This window comes from Helianthus annuus, chromosome 15, assembly GCF_002127325.2.
Source record: "Helianthus annuus cultivar XRQ/B chromosome 15, HanXRQr2.0-SUNRISE, whole genome shotgun sequence".
NCBI classification, from domain to species: Eukaryota; Viridiplantae; Streptophyta; class Magnoliopsida; order Asterales; family Asteraceae; genus Helianthus; species Helianthus annuus.
The window spans coordinates 111060151-111082269 of NC_035447.2; the positions used below are offsets into that span (position 1 = coordinate 111060151).

General features: G+C 38.8%; 1 protein-coding gene across 1 annotated transcript; it reads left to right on the forward strand.

Moving 5' to 3' along the window:
• The first annotated feature begins 832 nt into the window (after positions 1–832).
• Positions 833–15151, forward strand: LOC110914050 (MATH and LRR domain-containing protein PFE0570w-like). The gene is made up of 3 exons (XM_022158866.1): positions 833–987; positions 4228–4702; positions 14825–15151. Exons 1-3 carry the CDS (start codon positions 833–835, stop codon positions 15149–15151), a joined length of 957 nt encoding a protein of 318 aa, XP_022014558.1.
• Positions 15152–22119: the final 6968 nt, after the last annotated feature.

The following is a 22119-nucleotide window of genomic DNA, read 5'->3' on the forward strand; positions in this document are numbered from 1 at the left end:
ATGATTTCCTCACAAATCACCTTGGATTGACGAATTAACCTGATCAATCACACAACATATACTTAGCGAGATGAACAAATTAACCTGATCGACCATCTTGGGCTTCAGATGAACAACATTCACAGGTCTCTATGTTCTATGCAAATTAACGATCGTTTGGACACAATATGCCCTACACGAAAACAAAAACCTTAATTTTAGTAGAGGAATAAATCGGAACACATCATTACGAAAACCATATGAGCGACAGTTGTGTGTCGGAGCAGCAAACAGATCCAATACGAAGAAACCCTGGCCAAAAACGTTTGAAAATCAAAATCAAATGATAATGAGAACATATATCAACAGATAAGAATGATAAAATCACTATCTTTAATCGGAACTATTGTTAATCTAACCATGATTCGAATTGATGGAATGAAGATCTTAGAATATCCGTAAAGAGGCCTTAATTGGGACCTTAGGATTAGAAACACAAATGGAGAATGGGAATGCTGAACGCCAATTAGGGTTTCACAGAATCATCGATCGATGGATAAGATCAAGGGAAATATATATGGCAGATCCTCTAGCATCAACAAAAAATCGATCTAGGGTTTGTAAATCGAACAAAAAACAATAAAATTCTAAACAACTTTGAAAAAAAAAACCCGTAAAAGTTGAAAAAACATACCTATAATAAGAAATTGGAAGCAAGAATCGATGATTAACACGGATTATGTTGATTCTTGATGATTGTTGATGCAATTCTGTGGTTATCAAGTCTTGATTCCTTGTGAAATGGAGTGAACGACCAGAATAATGGATATAAATATTCAGATCGAAGATTGTCATGGTGGAAAGAGGTATGCAGCCATGGTTGAATTTAGGGTTTTGGAAAGGGAAAAGGAAAATTGATGAGAAATGGAAAAAGAGAACGGTGAAGGCAAAGCAAAATTCTAAGCGCCATTTTCCAAAGCCAACAGCGTTAAGAGATGACAGGTGGCAGTAAGTGTTTTAAGTGGATGCCATGTGACATAAGTTGGTTTTGCTTTATTAGAAGTAGTAGATGTGGTTTAAAATCCTTGCAAGTGCATTGTAAAGGTGGAATTATGGTGTTAAACATATGTCGTTCTAAAAAATTTGTCCATAGTGCAAGAAACATAAGCTTTGATGTAGTCCGTTGCGTCCAGAAGGTTAGTCCAAGTGCAAAGGCAACCACACAAGTATTGTGTGACACCTCACAAGAGGTTCACAATAAGATTAAAGATAAAATTTTATAGGGTTTGAGTTATCGATTATGTTGTTCGGAACTAATTGTTGGAACATTAAAAAGACATAAACACAAAAGTTCGAGGTGGTAGATATGAGGATGCTGAGGTAGATGTGCGGGCATACAATAATATTGGACCGAATAAGAAACAAAGTTTCAGAAGAAATTTGGGGTGAGATACATAAGATAAGGGAATAAAGATTGGGATAGTCTAGGGGCGTAATTAGACATAAGTAAACTTTTGAGACAAATGAGACTATAAATATATATTATTGCCTTAGACAAAATAATGGACTATTATATATTTTTGTCATTAAATTTAGTTTCATATATATTAAAATATTTATTTGATTAAAATAAATATTTTTCGTCATGTTTTAGCAAATATTATATTTTTGACACTAAATAGATAAATTATAAAGTATACTTGTAGCCGAAACCCATTTTTATGAAAAAAGAAACTATAAATCTATATTTTTTATCATCATAGACTTTTATACATGATTCAAATCAATAGATATACGTTTAAATTAATTTGTTGTTTGTAGGTATTCTTAACCAATCTTGAAATATATATATATATATATATATATATATAAAGTATATCGTACATTACGTCTTAACGTACTTCACGTACGACAACGTGCGTGATTTGTTCTATAACATGTGTGATTGATGTTTTCAATTTGCGTGATTATTGTGTTTCAACATGCGTGATTTTGGATTTTTGGGTTATAACGTGCGTGATTTTAAAATGAACGTGCTTAATTACCTGTCGTACGTAATGTACGTTAAGCCGTAATGTACGCTAACCTTCCTATATATATATATATATATATATAATGAAAAGTTTATAACTCTTCTTATAGCGAAGACATTAATATGTCATACTTTTTGTTTGATTTTAATTATGTATTAATCATAAACAGTTTTTAATATAAGTAACTTTCTCGAGCCCGGGAAGCAATCCTGGGTGATAACCTAGTGTGTGTGTGTGTGTGTGTGTGTGTGTATAAGAGACAGTTTAAATGAGAACGCTAAATATTGTGAGTGCCGTGAGAATGAATGAAAAAACCGCGAGAACTTGGTAAAAAACAATTCAAATTCAAAAAAAAAATTACACTTATCATTGTTATTTAAATACAATGTTAGAAATTTAATTTACACGTTTAAGTTTACGTAAATTCGTAAATAAAGAAAATTTACACATGCGTAAAAAATCTAATAAGAGTGTATTAAAAAAATGGTTTTGATTGGTTTTTTCATTTGTTCTCACGGTTCTCACAATATTTAGTGTTCTTAAGATAACCCTCCTATCTCTCTGTATATATATATACACACACACACACATATATATAGGGGCATGATTTAGGGAAAATGGTGAGAAGTGTGAAAACAGTGAGAACGCTTCTGATCCGTCCGATCAAAACAATCTATGGCTAGATTGGCAAGATGGCGTTTTCGTATATAACATAAACTTTTTAAAGTGGACGCGCTTTAATAAGGGCAAAAAGGTAAATGTGCATCTACAAAACACATCAAACGAGACCGAAACATATATACTTCCCAGAGAAACCTCCCCAATTCCTATGGAAAACACGAAAACCCTAGAAAACGCGAAACCACAAATATTATGGCGTCTAAAGATTAAACAAGATCCAAAGGCGAAAAACAGAGTGAGTTAAATTCGATTTAAATTATGCTAGTTTTATTATGTTTTTGGCGTTCTAATTTTATCAATAAATGTGTAGTTTCTATGGGTGTGGAAGAGGAATGGTCATCTGCTCCAAAACTCCAAAGAACCACCGAGCAAAGAAAGAAGACAACAATAAAACATGGTACAGATGGTTACTTTTTATGATGTTTGTTTGTAAAACTCCATATATCATGTAATATACTTTGATAGTTTGTTACTAAACACCAAAACATGTATCGTTTGTATAATATTGTTTAACTGTATGAGAACGCCATTTTACATATATCATTTGTGTTATTAAACGCCATGTATCATCTGTGATTGTCTTATTGAACAACATATATCATTTGTGTGTGTTATTAAACGCCATGTATCATTTGTGTTATTAAACGCCATGAAAAACTAAAACACCATGGAAATTAATCATGTTTTATAAGCGAAGAGGGGTTGAGAGTAAGAATAAATGTACACGTCGGCAAGGCCCAAAACGCCAATAAAAGGAAGGCCTTAAGTCGGGATGTTGAGGTTGAGGAAGAACCATTTTATGAGTTCAGTGAGGCTAGGGTTTTGTCAAGAGTAAAACCTACAAACTTGACTGCTTGGTTTATAACTCTAAATCAAAATCAAAGACATGCAGCAGAAAACATGGGGTTTGGTGCTGCACTAAGGATGAAAATAGACAGTATACCAACAATGCTTGGGTACTAGTTGGTTGAAAATTACAATGAAAGAACAAACAACCTAAATGTTGGCAACCATACAATACATATCAATGAAGAATTGATAAACTCTTTAACGGGTATACCGAATGGAGAGGTGGTTGTGCAAGGGAAGAGAAGATCAATAACTAATGACCAAGTAGTGGCTGAGTATATAGCATAGTTCAAAGGGACTGCCTGGATTAGCAGACCAAGTGTGAAGCTCTACTTTGATGACATCTTGCCTGAGATGGATAACTTTGGGAGAAATTTCTGCTAAATTTTCTTGTAGCATTCTTCACTATAATTGGGCATGCAAGTGATAATGCGGTCGTCAACCAACAATTCTTGCACAACGTTAAACAAACCGTTCAAATAAACCAACTGAACTGGTGTGGTTAACTCATCTAATGCTTGCAACACGCCAAAACCGCATGGTCTCCAAAAAAATTTCACAGGGCCCTTTATCATACTTGCGGTAAGAAAAAATTTCCCTATATAATAGTTTGCACAAAATAACAATTTAAAAATTAAAAATGTCTTGTGTTACAACTTGCCTTGGTGAATGATTCTTGCAATAGAAAAAGATTGGAACGAAAAGAAGGATACCCGATTGAGCGGGTTACAACGAGAACTCTTGACATGTTTGAGGGTGCACTAGCAAAACGCCATGATGGCAAAGAAGTTAAAAAGAAAACTGTTAAGAAGGCTAAGGAAGCCACACCCAATACAGCAGAAAAAATGCAGGTTGTTAATGAAGAAGATGCTGATGGTGATGATGTTGAGAATGAAGATGAAGATGATGTTGGCAAAGTTGAAGAGCATGCTGATAATGATTATGATGAGGTTGATGATGATGGTTTTGATCATGATGATCATTATGATTATGCTGAACTCGACCCTGAAGTGCAAAACACCATGCACATCAATGATGAGAATGAGAATGATGGGAATGAGAATGAGGATAAAGAGGCTTTGATTCAAAGGATTGTGGATAAAGATATAGAAAGCCAGAACATGATGTTTAAAGTTTCTGCATCAGGGAACCATGCTCTGGTCAGAGCACTAACACAGTATGAAGGCCATGTTGTGACAACTCGAACTTTAGACTTACTTTGATGTAACGTTACGTGCTTATGAGAACTAGATTATATGATTTAATGAATGTTTTGTTTTATGTGTATTATGTGTACATGTATGTATTGAACCGCACAACACTAGACAACCCGAATCGCACAACACCTTTCGGACCGCACAAGCCTTTTGGGCTCTACATTTTGCATTCGGATTAGTAAGCACCGAGTTGGGCTCGGCCCACTCCCCTTTCACGTGAACAAACAAACTGTAAGGGGTTTTGTTTCTCATTTATTACCAAAACACACAATACACACAAGAACCCTAGGCTTTCTCTCTCTCTCTTTCGGCTTGCTTAGAACCCGACGGCACACACACCTTTCAAACCGAAGATTCATACTACACGGATCCCTTTTGTTACCTCCTAATCGGTTAGTGTTTGTATTGTTTTGTTTATTGAATGATTACATGATTTCATTGTTTAGACTAGAATGATCTTGTATTGTATGATGAACATGATATTTAAGCAAGAGATGTTAATCGGCCACCATGTTATATACTCGGATTATTGTATGATAATGTTAGATTGGATGTTGCCAATTGATGATGTATAAGTGTTCATGTAATCGGATGATGTTGAACTCGAATGATATACTTAGATGATATGATGGATCCGTATGAATGTCATGATTGTTGTTCATGAAGATTTAGATTAGGGGTCATACAATTTCATGTTGTTATTGCCCTGTTTGATCTATAGTTGGTTAACCGAATTGTAGGAATTGTGTTAATTGATAGAATGTTGATTTTTGGAAACTGTTTAAGATTGTAACTGATAAGCATGATTATGGGAATGATTTCCGGAATTTAAAACCAATCGCACAACTAGGCTGAATCACACAAGCCCACTCGCACAAACTGGTCCGATCACACAAGCTGATCCAGTCGCACAAGGCATTACCCAGTCGCACAAGGGGAATGTCGTTTAACGGTTGGGCCTTAGAAGCCCAGGACCCAAACGCACAAGCCCAAACCGCCTGATCGCACAAGATACATGTTTTATTTAACTGTTGGGCTTAGATTGATCGCACATGTGTCATTCATATGTTATCTTTGGGCCGCATGTTGTTTGTTAGGTATTTGGGCCAAGTATGTTAGTGTGCAAGTTATTAAACTGTTGGGCCACACACTTATGTTGGATATTGTTAAGACTGTTGGGCTGGGCAGCCCAAATGTTCAGTCGCACAAGCCCACATTCCAACCGCACAACCCAGCTGGATCGTACAAGACCAGCTGGATCGCACAATGTTATTCGTATGTTAATTATTTGGGCCGTGAATGTTTAAACTGTTTATGTGTATGATGGGCCGGGTATAGATTGGGCTTAGTCATGTAATCGCACAAGATGGTTGGGCTCGCACAAGCTCTTTGGCCCAACCATCCGAATCGCACAAGTGGTGTATTTAATGTGTTGACTGTTTACGTGCATACGTGTTTGTTATGATGTACACGTGCATTACTTGAACCGAACCTGACTTGTATGGTAACCCTGTTAGGACGTGGTTGACCACTGTTAGTTCAAGAGTCTTTTAATTGTGTATCTGCCGAGCAAACCAAGGTGAGTTCACACAGCCAAGGCATGGGATTCCCGGGTTGGGAGTTGGGTTGGAATGTTGATATAGACCGATTACTCGTACTTACGCAATCACTAGACTATAGACCATCGTCCTCGGGATAGTCAGGACACTTACGTAAAACCTACGTAAACTAGTATCTACCATTGTCTCCCGGGTCAGGAGGACACTTACGTAAATCCTACGTAACCTAATACCCACTACTGTCTTCCGGGTCGGAAGGACACTTACGTAAATCCTACGTAAACCCCACGCGTACCACTGTCCTCGGGGAAGGGCACTCACGTAAATCCTGCGTGACCTAGTACGTATTCCTGTTCTCGGATCAAGAAGAACACATGGTTGCAAATAGTCTAGTAAGTACCATAATGGGAAGCCCCCATTAGTAAAGATAAACGTGGGAATCCCCCACTAGTAATTTATATACAAGGCATGGGAAACCCCCACCATTAGTACATACATGCATGGGAAGCCCCCAACTAGATGAACATACTCAATACTATTACGAACTTATTTTCTGTGAACTCGCTCAACTAGTTGTTGATTATCTGCTGCATGCCTTGCAGGACCTTAGGTACTTTATGGAGCTTGCACAAGGAGGAGCGGGTCGTTGTGGACAAGGATTCGTGAATGCTTACTAAACACTTATGATATTTCATACGTTAACACTTATGTTTGGGTTTTACTTTAATGCTTCCGCTACACTTAATTATGTTGGTTTGATAAACACCTTTCGTATTGATGGATTATTATTACTACTTATTACATGCTCAATATGATCGGTGGCTTGATCCTGGTCAGTCACGCTCCCAAGCGGTGCTACTCCACAGGTGGATTTTGGGGGTGTGACAGATTGGTATCAGAGCCATTGGTTATAGAGAACTAGGTTTTAATATGGGAAAACGTTTTTATTAAAACCAGACTATAACCAGAACAGTGCTCTCAACGATCCACAACGACGCTTCGCTCCACGTGCAAGACTCGACATCCTAGGTAATAAGGTTTATGTTTATTACCTGCTTGCTAGAATCGTATAGAACTTTGCTCGTAGTACACTTAGATACACAAGACTTTATTACATGAGAACACCTACGTGCTTACACTTTTCTGTCATCGCCCTACTCGCGAACCACTCTCATTTACGTTACTTTTACTATGAAGATCATGTCTGGACGAATCAACATGACTCAAGCCCAGCTAGAGGCTCTCGTTCAAGCTCAAGTTGCTGCGGCACTTGCAGCTGCTCAAGCAGGTAGTATATCCTGTAGTCATAACTTACGCTAGGATCTTTAGATCCTACATTCCTAAGCTAGCCTTTGTATTTAAACTTTGCCCTATTCGTACACAATAGGTCAACCAGCGCAGCAGCAAGTTTGCACCTTTAAGAACTTCATGGACTGTCGTCCAAGTACCTTCAGCGGCACAGAGGGGGCAGTGGGACTCCTCCACTGGTTTGAGAAGCTCGAGTCTGTGTTCGAGATGTGTGAATGCCCTGAGGCTCGCAGGGTGAAATACGCCACTGGCACGCTAGAAGGAATAGCACTAACTTGGTGGAACGCCCAAGTTCATATTTTAGGGTTGGCAGCTGCTAACGCCACACCCTGGAATGATTTCAAAGAACTTATCAAACGTGAGTACTGCACAAGGGATGATATCCACAAGTTGGAGAATGAGTTTTATCACTTGAAGATGACGGGGTCAGAGATAGAAGCTTATACGAAGCGATCGAACGAACTGGCTATTTTGTGTCCTACCATGGTAGACCCTCCTATCAAACGTATCGAGTTGTACCTCAAGGGTCTAGCCTCAGAAATTCAGAGCCACGTTACGTCGGCTAACCTCGATAACATCCAAGACATCCAGCGTCTTGCTCACCGCCTCACGGATCAGGCGGTGGATCAGAACAAGTTGCCCAAACGCATCAGTGCTACCACTTCAGCCGCTACTTCCACTACACCCAGTGACAACAAAAGAAAGTGGGATGGGGATTCAAGCAAAGGTTCAGCAACAGTTCAATCCCAAGCTCAGCAGCAAAAGACTGACCACTACCAGAGTCCTAGTCAGCAATCCTCTGGTGGTCATAGACAGAGAAGGTATCAAGGGTTTCACCCCAAGTGTCACAACTGCAACAGACATCACAGCGGCCAGTGCAACAAGGGTCGTTGTCAAAGATGTCTCAAGATGGGTCACGAGGCCAAAGACTGTAGGAGCCCACGGCCTGCAAATCAGAACCAGCAACCACAACAAGCAGCTCCACAGAACCCACAACAGCAGCAGCAGCCACAGCGTGGAAACCGGGGATGTTTCCAGTGTGGGGCTGAAGGTCATTTCAAACGCGATTGTCCTCAGTTGAACCAAAATTGCAACAACAACAACCAGGGCAACGGGAACAACAACGGTGGGAACCACAACAATAATGGCAACGAGGCTAGGGGATGCGCTTTTGTGCTAGGTCGAGGTGACGCAGTGAACGATCCCAATGTGGTTATGGGTAAGTTTCTCCTCGACAATATTTACGTTACTGTTTTGTTTGATTCGGGTGCGGATACAAGCTATATGTCTGTGAAAATGTGTCAACTGCTAAAACGTACACCAACACTTTTACCCACCAAACATGTAGTAGAGTTAGCTAACGGTAAAAGTCTAGAAGCCACGCACGTAGTTCAGGGTTGTAATCTTATCCTAGCTGGTCAAGCTTTCTCTATCGATCTCATTCCCATAGTTTTGGGTAGCTTCGACGTCGTGATCGGGATGGATTGGCTATCCCAACACCAGGCAGAGATCTTATGCAGTGAGAAGATCATTCGTATTCCACGTTCTGGTCAAGAACCTCTCGAAGTCCAAGGCGACAAGAGTGGTGCAGTGGTTGGCATCATCTCTTTCTTGAAGGCTCAGAAGTGCCTGCGGAAGGGTCACACCGCAATCTTGGCACTCGTTACAGACGCATCAGCAAAAGAAAAGAAATTGGAGGATATTCCAATTGTACGCGATTGCCCTCAGGTGTTTCCTGAAGACTTACCTGACTTACCGCCTCATCGTCAGGTCGAATTTCAAATCGAGCTCGCTCCAGGAGCAGCACCCATAGCTCGCGCACCATATCGTCTAGCTCCATCAGAATTGGAGGAACTGTCAAAGCAGCTACAAGAGCTCTTGGAAAAGGGCTTCATTCGTCCAAGATCTTCGCCATGGGGAGCTCCAGTACTATTTGTGAAAAAGAAAGACGGTACGTTCAAAATGTGCATAGACTACAGGGAACTGAACAAGGTGACGGTGAAGAACCGTTATCCTCTTCCACGCATAGATGATTTATTCGACCAGTTGCAAGGGTCGTGCTACTATTCGAAGATAGACTTGAGGTCTGGTTATCATCAGCTGAGAGTCCGGGATGAGGACGTCTCCAAGACAGCATTCAGAACTCGCTACGGCCACTACGAGTTTCTTGTCATGCCGTTCGGGTTAACGAACGCGCCTGCCGTATTTATGGATCTTATGAACAGGGTGTGCAAACCCTATCTTGACAAGTTCGTCATTGTTTTCATCGACGACATTCTGATCTACTCCAAGAGTCAGGAGGAACACGAGCGGCACCTACGCCTTATTTTGGAACTCCTTCGGAAGGAACAGCTGTACGCTAAGTTCTCAAAATGCGACTTCTGGCTTCGTGAAGTCCACTTTCTAGGCCACGTAGTGAACAAGGATGGGATCCATGTCGATCCATCCAAGGTAGACTCAATCAGAAACTGGCCTGCACCACGTACGCCAACGGAAATACGCCAATTCTTGGGTTTGGCGGGTTACTACAGACGGTTTATTAAAGACTTTTCGAAGATTGCTCAGCCGCTTACGTTACTGACACAAAAGGGTGTCACCTACCGTTGGGGAGACCCCCAGGAAACTGCTTTTCAGCACCTAAAGGATAGACTTTGCAGTGCACCTATCCTCTCTTTGCCAGAGGGCACGGACGATTTTGTAGTATACTGCGATGCATCCATTCGGGGACTTGGATGTGTGTTAATGCAGCGCGACAAGGTTATTGCTTACGCCTCACATCAACTCAAGATTCACGAACGGAACTACACGACGCACGATTTAGAGCTGGGAGCTGTTGTTTTCGCGCTTAAGATATGGCGACACTACCTGTACGGTACCAGGTGCACGATTTACACCGATCACAGGAGTCTCGAGCATATCCTTAAGCAAAAGGATTTGAACATGCGTCAACGACGATGGGTTGAACTACTGAACGATTATGAATGCGCTATCAAGTACCATCCAGGCAAAGCCAACGTTGTGGTTGACGCCCTCAGTCGGAAAGACACTCTACCACGGCGCGTGCGAGCGCTACAGCTTACGATTCAGTCTAGCCTTCCTGCACAGATACGAGATGCTCAGGTAGAAGCATTGAAACCCGAAAACGTCAAGGCTGAAGCCTTACGCGGCTCACGACAACGAATGGAACAGAAGGCAGACGGCGCCTACTATGTAACGGGGCGTATTTGGGTCCCACTTTATGGCGGTCTACGCGAACTTGTGATGGACGAAGCTCACAAGTCCCGTTACTCGGTACATCCAGGGTCGGATAAGATGTACCACGACATCAGAACAACATACTGGTGGCCAAGCATGAAGGCCCACATCGCTACGTACGTTGGAAAATGCTTGACCTGTGCGAGAGTCAAGATTGAATACCAGAAACCAGCGGGCCTACTTCAGCAGCCTAAGATACCTCAATGGAAATGGGAAGAAATTTCCATGGATTTCGTTACAGGCCTACCTAGATCCCAGCGTGGGAATGATACCATATGGGTGATCGTGGATCGACTCACCAAGTCTGCACACTTCCTAGCTATAAAGGAAACGGATAAGTTCTCCACTCTTGCAGACGTTTATCTTAAAGAAGTTGTTTCGAGGCACGGAGTGCCCACCTCCATCATTTCGGATCGCGATGCACGATTCACGTCAGAACTATGGCAAGCGATGCACAAATCTTTCGGCTCACGATTAGACATGAGCACAGCATATCATCCTCAGACGGATGGGCAGTCTGAGCGAACGATCCAAACTCTAGAAGACATGCTTCGGGCATGCGTCATCGATTTCGGCAACGGCTGGGAAAAGCACCTCCCTTTGGTGGAGTTTTCATATAATAATAGTTATCACACCAGCATCCAAGCCGCTCCATTCGAGGCATTGTACGGGCGTAAATGTCGGTCACCTCTCTGTTGGGCAGAGGTGGGGATAGTCAGATTACGGGTCCAGAGATTGTAGTGGACGCCACAAAAAAGATTGCACAGATACGACAACGCATGGCGGCAGCACGCGACCGTCAGAAAGCCTACGCGGACAAGCGTAGAAAGCCCTTGGAATTTCAGGTCGGGGACCGGGTTTTACTAAAAGTCTCACCCTGGAAGGGTGTAGTTCGTTTTGGCAAACGGGGCAAACTGAATCCGCGATACGTCGGACCATTCGAAATCATAGAAAAGATTGGCAGGGTAGCCTACAGATTGAACCTACCAGCTGAACTCGGGGCAGTTCACAATGTATTTCATGTGTCGAACCTAAAGAAGTGCCTATCAGATGAAACCCTCATCATTCCTTTTAGGGAACTCACTATCGACGAGCGGTTGCAGTACGTCGAGGAGCCAGTAGAAATCACGGACCGGGATGTGAAGGTCCTCAAAAACAAGAGAATCCCTCTTGTTCGAGTACGTTGGAACTCCAAATGTGGCCCAGAGTACACCTGGGAACGCGAAGATAGGATGACAGAAAAGTACCCCCAGTTATTCGGAACCAATGCAACCACTACTGAGGCTGAAGCTACTACTTCGGAATTTCGGGACGAAATTCCAGATCAACGGGGGGAGGATGTGACACCCCAGGAAAACCAGTGAACGATTGAACTTACCTAGCTTCCTCAGTGAGTGCGTACCAAATTTCGGGACGAAATTTCCAATTAGTTGGGGATAATGTGACAACTCGAACTTTAGACTTACTTTGATGTAACGTTACGTGCTTATGAGAACTAGATTATATGATTTAATGAATGTTTTGTTTTATGTGTATTATGTGTACATGTATGTATTGAACCGCACAACACTAGACAACCCGAATCGCACAACACCTTTCGGACCGCACAAGCCTTTTGGGCTCTACATTTTGCATTCGGATTAGTAAGCACCGAGTTGGGCTCGGCCCACTCCCCTTTCACGTGAACAAACAAACTGTAAGGGGTTTTGTTTCTCATTTATTACCAAAACACACAATACACACAAGAACCCTAGGCTTTCTCTCTCTCTCTTTCGGCTTGCTTAGAACCCGACGGCACACACACCTTTCAAACCGAAGATTCATACTACACGGATCCCTTTTGTTACCTCCTAATCGGTTAGTGTTTGTATTGTTTTGTTTATTGAATGATTACATGATTTCATTGTTTAGACTAGAATGATCTTGTATTGTATGATGAACATGATATTTAAGCAAGAGATGTTAATCGGCCACCATGTTATATACTCGGATTATTGTATGATAATGTTAGATTGGATGTTGCCAATTGATGATGTATAAGTGTTCATGTAATCGGATGATGTTGAACTCGAATGATATACTTAGATGATATGATGGATCCGTATGAATGTCATGATTGTTGTTCATGAAGATTTAGATTAGGGGTCATACAATTTCATGTTGTTATTGCCCTGTTTGATCTATAGTTGGTTAACCGAATTGTAGGAATTGTGTTAATTGATAGAATGTTGATTTTTGGAAACTGTTTAAGATTGTAACTGATAAGCATGATTATGGGAATGATTTCCGGAATTTAAAACCAATCGCACAACTAGGCTGAATCACACAAGCCCACTCGCACAAACTGGTCCGATCACACAAGCTGATCCAGTCGCACAAGGCATTACCCAGTCGCACAAGGGGAATGTCGTTTAACGGTTGGGCCTTAGAAGCCCAGGACCCAAACGCACAAGCCCAAACCGCCTGATCGCACAAGATACATGTTTTATTTAACTGTTGGGCTTAGATTGATCGCACATGTGTCATTCATATGTTATCTTTGGGCCGCATGTTGTTTGTTAGGTATTTGGGCCAAGTATGTTAGTGTGCAAGTTATTAAACTGTTGGGCCACACACTTATGTTGGATATTGTTAAGACTGTTGGGCTGGGCAGCCCAAATGTTCAGTCGCACAAGCCCACATTCCAACCGCACAACCCAGCTGGATCGTACAAGATGGTTGGGCTTAGTCATGTAATCGCACAAGATGGTTGGGCTCGCACAAGCTCTTTGGCCCAACCATCCGAATCGCACAAGTGGTGTATTTAATGTGTTGACTGTTTACGTGCATACGTGTTTGTTATGATGTACACGTGCATTACTTGAACCGAACCTGACTTGTATGGTAACCCTGTTAGGACGTGGTTGACCACTGTTAGTTCAAGAGTCTTTTAATTGTGTATCTGCCGAGCAAACCAAGGTGAGTTCACACAGCCAAGGCATGGGATTCCCGGGTTGGGAGTTGGGTTGGAATGTTGATATAGACCGATTACTCGTACTTACGCAATCACTAGACTATAGACCATCGTCCTCAGGATAGTCAGGACACTTACGTAAAACCTACGTAAACTAGTATCTACCATTGTCTCTCCCGGGTCGGGAGGACACTTACGTAAATCCTACGTAACCTAATACCCACTACTGTCTTCCGGGTCGGAAGGACACTTACGTAAATCCTACGTAAACCCCACGCGTACCACTGTCCTCGGGGAAGGGCACTCACGTAAATCCTGCGTGACCTAGTACGTATTCCTGTTCTCGGATCAAGAAGAACACATGGTTGCAAATAGTCTAGTAAGTACCATAATGGGAAGCCCCCATTAGTAAAGATAAACGTGGGAATCCCCCACTAGTAATTTATATACAAGGCATGGGAAACCCCCACCATTAGTACATACATGCATGGGAAGCCCCCAACTAGATGAACATACTCAATACTATTACGAACTTATTTTCTGTGAACTCGCTCAACTAGTTGTTGATTATCTGCTGCATGCCTTGCAGGACCTTAGGTACTTTATGGAGCTTGCACAAGGAGGAGCGGGTCGTTGTGGACAAGGATTCGTGAATGCTTACTAAACACTTATGATATTTCATACGTTAACACTTATGTTTGGGTTTTACTTTAATGCTTCCGCTACACTTAATTATGTTGGTTCGATAAACACCTTTCGTATTGATGGATTATTATTACTACTTATTACATGCTCAATATGATCGGTGGCTTGATCCTGGTCAGTCACGCTCCCAAGCGGTGCTACTCCACAGGTGGATTTTGGGGGTGTGACACATGTTGCTGATAAAGAACTAAACAATGAAACTGAGGAGGTTTGTTGTTCGAATAATAAGTTTAATAAAAAAACACAAAACTACATACTTAATAAATTCATTTTTTTATTTAACAGGCAATGGCTGATAAGTTGGATGGGGCATACAAAGAATTGGAAGACTATTACAATAAAATGAGCACCTCGTTAAAACAGTCAAAGATTGAACATCCAAACAACCACCTGGTACACATTAAATACTCACAATGTCTGACATTGTTGGAGAACATGTCAAAATTTGTTGATGAAAACACCAAGGAAGTGGCAACTGAGAGAGAAGAAGGTGAAAATGAAGGTGACGTTGAAAAAGAAGTTGAAGGTGAAAAGGAAGTGGAAGTAGGAGGTGAAAATGAAGGAGAATGGGAGGAGGAGATGGCTGGAAAACAAAACGACATAAAAGTGTAAACAGTTGATGAAAACGCCAATGAAGTTGAAAAAGAAAGAGAAGGGGAAGGGGGAGGATAAGGGGAAGGGGAGATGGCTGGAGACCAAAACGCCAAACCCTCAACTGCTACACCAACCCCCATAGATGATGATGCAAATCATGAAGATCAAAGGGATACTGAGGGTGGTGATGAGAATACTATATTCTCAGATGATGATATAAACGAAAATGATATTGAAAGTTGGGATTGTGATTTCAAGACAGTTGAATATCACATTTCCAGATATATTGGGGAAAAATAATTAAAAGGAGTATTGATGAGGTTTTGGAACTGTCGGGACAAGAACTAAAACAAATGATTGAATTAAAAGAAGGTTTAGATTGTCCAAAGATGGTGGATCAAATGATTAAAGCTATAAAAAACCACCTGCACCCTACTAAAGAGACCCTAAAAATGCCTGTATTTAATACAACACCAAACATCCCCCAATAGAAACACAATACAGTCAGGGGGTTCATGGCTGAACTAGAAAAAACTGAAGGGGAGATGGTGACTAAAAGTGTTGACCAGCAAGGTGTAGTGGTTGATAAAACGCCATGTCAGGAGCCACCCATCTGCAGGTGGGAAGAACCTCTTGCAAACTTTTGAAGAAGAAGAGACACCCCAGAAACCCCAAGATGAAAACGCCACCGACACATCACCAACCAAAACGCCAAGCATGGCAGATATGCAGGAGAAGGGTGATGAGGACAAAACGCCAGACATCACAAAGTTGATGCAAGATAACACAATTTTAAACCCTGAAAAGCTACTAGGTAATGAAGAAGATGATGAAAATAAAAAGGAAAAGACTATGGAAGAAAAAGGAGAAGAGAGAAACAAAAAAAGAGTTTGGCATGTTTGTCACCTTATGTAAGGAGGCAAGTATAAATGCACCAAGGGTGACCCAAGAAACCAACGTTGCCACATACATATTCACCAGATGTGGTGAATGGTTGTATGTATACTTCTCTCACCAAAAAAAAAAGCCAAACTTTGCATTTGTTACATTAAAAGTATACACGCATATGCATGTAAACACCCAAAACACCATGTCTTATATTAGAATGAGTTTGGATAACTAAAACGTCATATGCTGTTTTTTTTTTCAAGACTATTGTGTTCAAGATGGAAGGAGTGTTAGAACTCTCAAGGGTGATTTGTAAGAGCATGAGACCAGGATTCTATGCACACGTCGCCATTGTTCAATGTTGGGTGAATATCCTGAACTATGAAGAAAGATACAAGGCTCCAGAATCACCCTCAAGATTATTTTGCACAGAAATATTGCTGGTAACTCTTTTGCTATATATAATTGATGAAATTATATTATGACTTTGTTTTGTTGTTAAAAGTGTGGTTCCTCAAAATTACAGAATACTCCCTCGTATGAAAATAAAAAAAAAGTTATCGATACAAAGAATTCAACAACATCGCAAGGGTTTTGAAAAACGGCCGTTTCAAAGCAGACCGGAAAGATAGAAACATAAATGAATATGAACTGGTCTTCGTGCCAATAATATGGGCAAGACATTTCTATGTTGTCTGCTTCAATCTAAAACACAACAGAGTTGATGTATTGGATAACAACGCTAAAGAGGATAAACTCAGCATCGAAGACAGGTATCGTAGATGGGTGGGAATGTTGGTAAGTATCTTAAAAACTTTGTAAGTAGAAACTATGTTGACAAAACGCCATACTAATATATGCAAAAATATGAAACTGCAGCATGATGCTTTTGCAAACTACTTGCATATTAAAAAAACACCCAATGGCTAGGATAATGAAGTCGGCGCCTGTTATCAGACAACCGATGGATTGGAGGACAACGTCTAACGTGATCGACTGTGGGATTTTTGTAATGAGGCATTTGAAAACGTATATGGGGCATATGGCTGGTTGGGCATGTGGTCTAGCAAAAGAAGATGCCCTAAATCAACTACAACAAAGACAACTAAATGACCTAAGGATGAAATACATTGCAAAAATCCTGCTGCATAGTGAAAATGAAAACAGAAGACAATTGGTTAAATCTGTAAGAAAATTTTTGGATTTAGGGGGAGAAAAAATAAATGAATTGTATAAAACAAGACACAAGAGAATAGAAGAAATGATGGAGCTATATGTAGATTAGCTTAAATGCCATGAATTGCTTACATTTTATAATTTTCATGTTGACTAATGTATTTTGCATTTTAGACTATTGCATCTACTTGTTTTGTTATAGACTTTTCGATAATATTTGTGCCTAGATGTGAGAAATCCATGAAAACGCCATGATGAGTAATCCATAATGAAAAAGCCATTAGTTGAATAATAAATAATAAGAACTGATGATACAGTCTTCATAAAACATGTTAATGAAAACGCCATGATTTGCATAATTAGCAAATAGTAACTAGGTGTAAAACGCCATTGATCATAAACAATAAGCATATATTAGAACCCAAAGGACAATTAACATTAATATTTAAAACGCCAAATATTGAATATAGGAAGAACGTCGTTGAAACATAAACGACATTTCAAAAAAAACGATGAAAAAAAAACGCCATTGAAACAAGTAAAAAAAGAACAAAACGCCATATCTGTTAAATATAGGTAGAACATCATTGAAACATAAACGTCATTTAAAAAAATCACTTTGAAAAAAAAAAACATCATTGAAACAAGCATAAATAACAAAACGTCATTTCTACTGAAATTTTGTTTGAAATGGAATCATAACGCCATTATTAAGGGGAACGTGGACAATGACAATCGTGTCCCTGCATATCATTTAGCGCCTCCTGCCACGTGTTCGACCAGGATCCGTTCTCACCGTTTTCACACTTCCAATCGTTTTCTCCTGATTCCGTTTCTATATATATAAGATTAGGATCAAGGGAAAACTCTTACGAGTTGTGAGAACTTAGAGAATTCGGCCTTCTCGTGTGAGTTTTACCCCCATTTTTTTCACACTCCTAGATTAAAAGGTAACAAAGACGGCCGCAGAAAACTCGAAGAGGTGTTTTCGGCCCCTTACAGCAGCCGTAAAAATGAATTACATAAGCATGACATCACATTTTTACAGCATTTGCGGCTGCTGTAAATTAAAAAAAAAAACGATTTATTTTTTGGAAAAGTTGATTTTTTAGAATTTTTGATAAAAAAAAACTTTTGAAAATATCTTTCGTAAGGCCGAGTTCTCTAAGTTCTCACAACTCGTATGAGTTTTCATTTTACCTTAACCCTATATATATATATATATATATATATATCAAAAAATATATTATATTATGAAATCAAAAATGTGAATGTTATATACTAGTAAGATTACTCGCGCTACGCAACGGGGTTTCGGTCGATATCTATTTTGGTTTCATATAGAAACAGAAAGAAATATGCTTCAAAAAATATAAAACATGTTTTACATCAACCGAAAACCATAAAAATAAATTTAAATTGGACATCGAGACAGATTGATTTTAAATTAATTGTCAATGGAAATGCAAATTATATCTTAAATATAACTTTAATGAAAAAGGAACCTTAAACTAAAACACTAAATATAAAGAAAAGTAAAAAAAAAATCAAGAAAAAAACAAAAAAGCAAATAGGATGAAAACACTATTCACACAACTTTCTAATTGTAATTTATATCAAAACGTAGACCAACTTGAATTTATACTAACACGTGCATAAAAATAAGCACATAAGAAAACATTTACGACGCGTTGCATCGGTGGAACGTAAAGTGACCCGAATTTATACCGTCTAGTGAAAACATATTATATTTGCCCCAACCCGTTTCCGAACAAAATTTACGTCAAAACGTAGACAACTGAAAACTTACATAAAAAATAAGCAAGTAAATGTATTATATTTGACCCGACTCATTTTCAGAAAAAAAAATTGCGTCAAAACGTAGAACAACTGAAAAACGTATATAATAATAAGTATAAAAACATATTATATTTGACATAACTCATTTATGAGAAAAATTTACGTCTAAACGTAAATGAATTTGAATTTATACCAACACATAAATAAAAATAAATACGTAAAACTTGATTAGAAAGTTCTTAGAAAATTAACGGATTGTAGGTGTTAACACTGAAAACTGAAAGGTATAAGTATACAAAAATATATAAAAATAAAAAAAGACATAAAAGTGAAAAAAAACAAAACAAAAAAAGACAAACAAAAAAAACCAAAATGAAAGTTACTATAGAAGTAGTATGTAAATATACGATATAGAATACATTTTTTTGAGAAAATTATATATAATATCATTTTAGTTGAAAGCGTACAACTTTATCATATTTTATTATTATATTATATATAAGTACAAATTGTATTATTTATACTCTTATATTTTAGACATTTAAATCGATTTATCATTTAAACTAGAAAATCTCCAAATCGTGCGAACTTATAAATCATCGTCTCATCGTATTTGTTTGATTCATTTATTTATATTTGTTTTCATATAATATGTTGTTAGGATAATTTTTGAAATATATTTCCAAAACTCTACAACTTATCTCAGGTTGTATTTTGACTATCTTCACAACATGTAAGTATTCGTAACCCTTTTTCATTTTATGTTGTTGGTGTATCATGTTTTCAAATTCAAATACTTTTATCTAGCCATGCGAATTCAGTCATGCCTATGTGTCAGATATGCTGTATGTTAGACGTATTCAACCATTTGTGCTTTAACCATTGTTTCATGTTTGATCATTAACAACACTAAGCCTAAGGGAGTAGATAATAACACTATTGGATTAACCACTCACCGAAAGGCATTTGGGTATTGAAACCGATTATTGTGTGATAGCTTTAATCAATGCAACATTCGTTTATCATTTATGCTTAACTTACATATTGGACTTATGATTCGCTATTTTATTTCATGTGTGTCAAAACCTATGTTTACTTACCAACTTTTTAGTTGACCCTTTTATTTTAAACATTATACATGTGATGCAGTTTAAGACACTTTCAAGCATGATGAAACTTAGGATGTATTTGACTTAGTCTCAGTTAATAAAGACTTTACTTTATGTTATACACCAGATAATTTGTTTTTTGTACTTGAATATTTAATATGGTATAATTAAATGAATGTCACATTTTAATTAGTGTTATAAATTATGAACGATCTATACGTCCCAACATATTTCGTCGTCGATTGGGGTGTTACGCCCCCCCTATATGACAAGTATAGTACGACTCGTATAGGTCTATACTTGTCGTATAGGTTAACCTTAAGCAACATAGACTGACAATGCCAGTCTGTGTCTAGCGGCTAGTCGTATACCACCCGTATAGAGCTATACGAGTCATATACGACCCAAATGAATTTTTGGAGTTCAAAGATGGGTGTTTTGGGTGCTTATTGTTGTTTTTTTTTTAATATTGATGTTATATGTTTTGTTTTGTTTTTTATCGTGACATATCATATAGTGAAGTATGGTATCGTGCGTTGTCATATCGTATCGTATAGTGACATATCGTATTGTGCAGTACATATAGTATCGTATTTTTACGTATCCTATATTTTTTCAACACTACTTGTAAACATTTTATCTATACGTATTATATTGTATCATTACGTGTCGTATCGTATTGTATCATATCGTGTCGTATATTATTATACATTGTATGTAATCAACCAATAAATCAAACATTGTAAATAAACATCACATTTATAAATGAACTTTGAGGCCATAATCTTCTAGCGAAAGTTGTGCATGTCTTTCGGAACAAACTTGTTATGGGGTTATGTTTGATTATGGATTTTCAGATTTTATGCGTCTCCATGTCTTGTGCTGACAGCTCCTCCACCAATCTGAACTCATAATGAGAGAGTCCCCTTGCATACGCGTAACCCTTCAGATGTTGAGCATGGTCGTGGTTATGATTCGGGTTCTACACATCTATCAGGTAGGCGTGACGCGTTACGTCGAGAAACCCTATCACCATGAAAGGGCAACCACCTTTTTTGCTGCCGGTTCTCCAAATCATGATCGTACTCTTATGCTCGCTACTACGGTTGCATGAAAGCCATGTCCTCGTGGCCTTATCATCCTATTTCTTCGACCGTCTAGTAACAATGGCGTAACCGTTATCAAGTCCCTTTATTTTTACCCAATTTTGCAACTCATCATGGGACATAAAACCTAAAAGGACATAAAATTTATTATAATATTTTATAAAAGTATATAACATTTATAATACATTTTAACATAATATATAACAATTTATTTTATATATTTTAACAAAATATATTACAATTTGATTTATATTTTCAACAAAATATATAACAATTTAATTTATATATTTTAACAAATATATAACATTCATACCTGCTTAATTTCGTACGAAACTTGCGAGTAAGCGGGTTGCTCGTCAACCAATGACTCTTGGGCGTAAGAAGGCTCACCATCGTCTTTGTTGTTGCTATACTTTTGTTGTCTGTACGAGGCCTGACACCCGTGTTCGTAACCCGGATACCCGTAATTGTTTTCATCGCTAGGCACATCAAACCAAAAAACATCAATGGGTAAAAGATGACGGTAAATCTAACGCCTAATTCAAATAAGCAAATAAATGTTTATATCGTTCAGGTCTGTCAACAACGGTTCCTTGGGATAAGGACGAAAGTCGGGCACAACCTCCTTCGTGTGATCATCATTTACTCACCCCTTGTAAGAATTAGGGATGGCAGATCCCTCCTAAACAACAGTGGTAAGTGTTTCATAAACAAACAACCAAAACAACTAAATAAATATAGTATACCGGACTGCTTTCCGAAATAAACGTACTAGTGTTGCCTGACGATTCGCCAAAAACATAATTAAGGTCAAATCAAGACATCAAAATATCAAATATTTGAATTGTTTGAATCGAAAGAATGAAACGAGAAAGAATGATGATTCACCAGATCTATATACGACTCG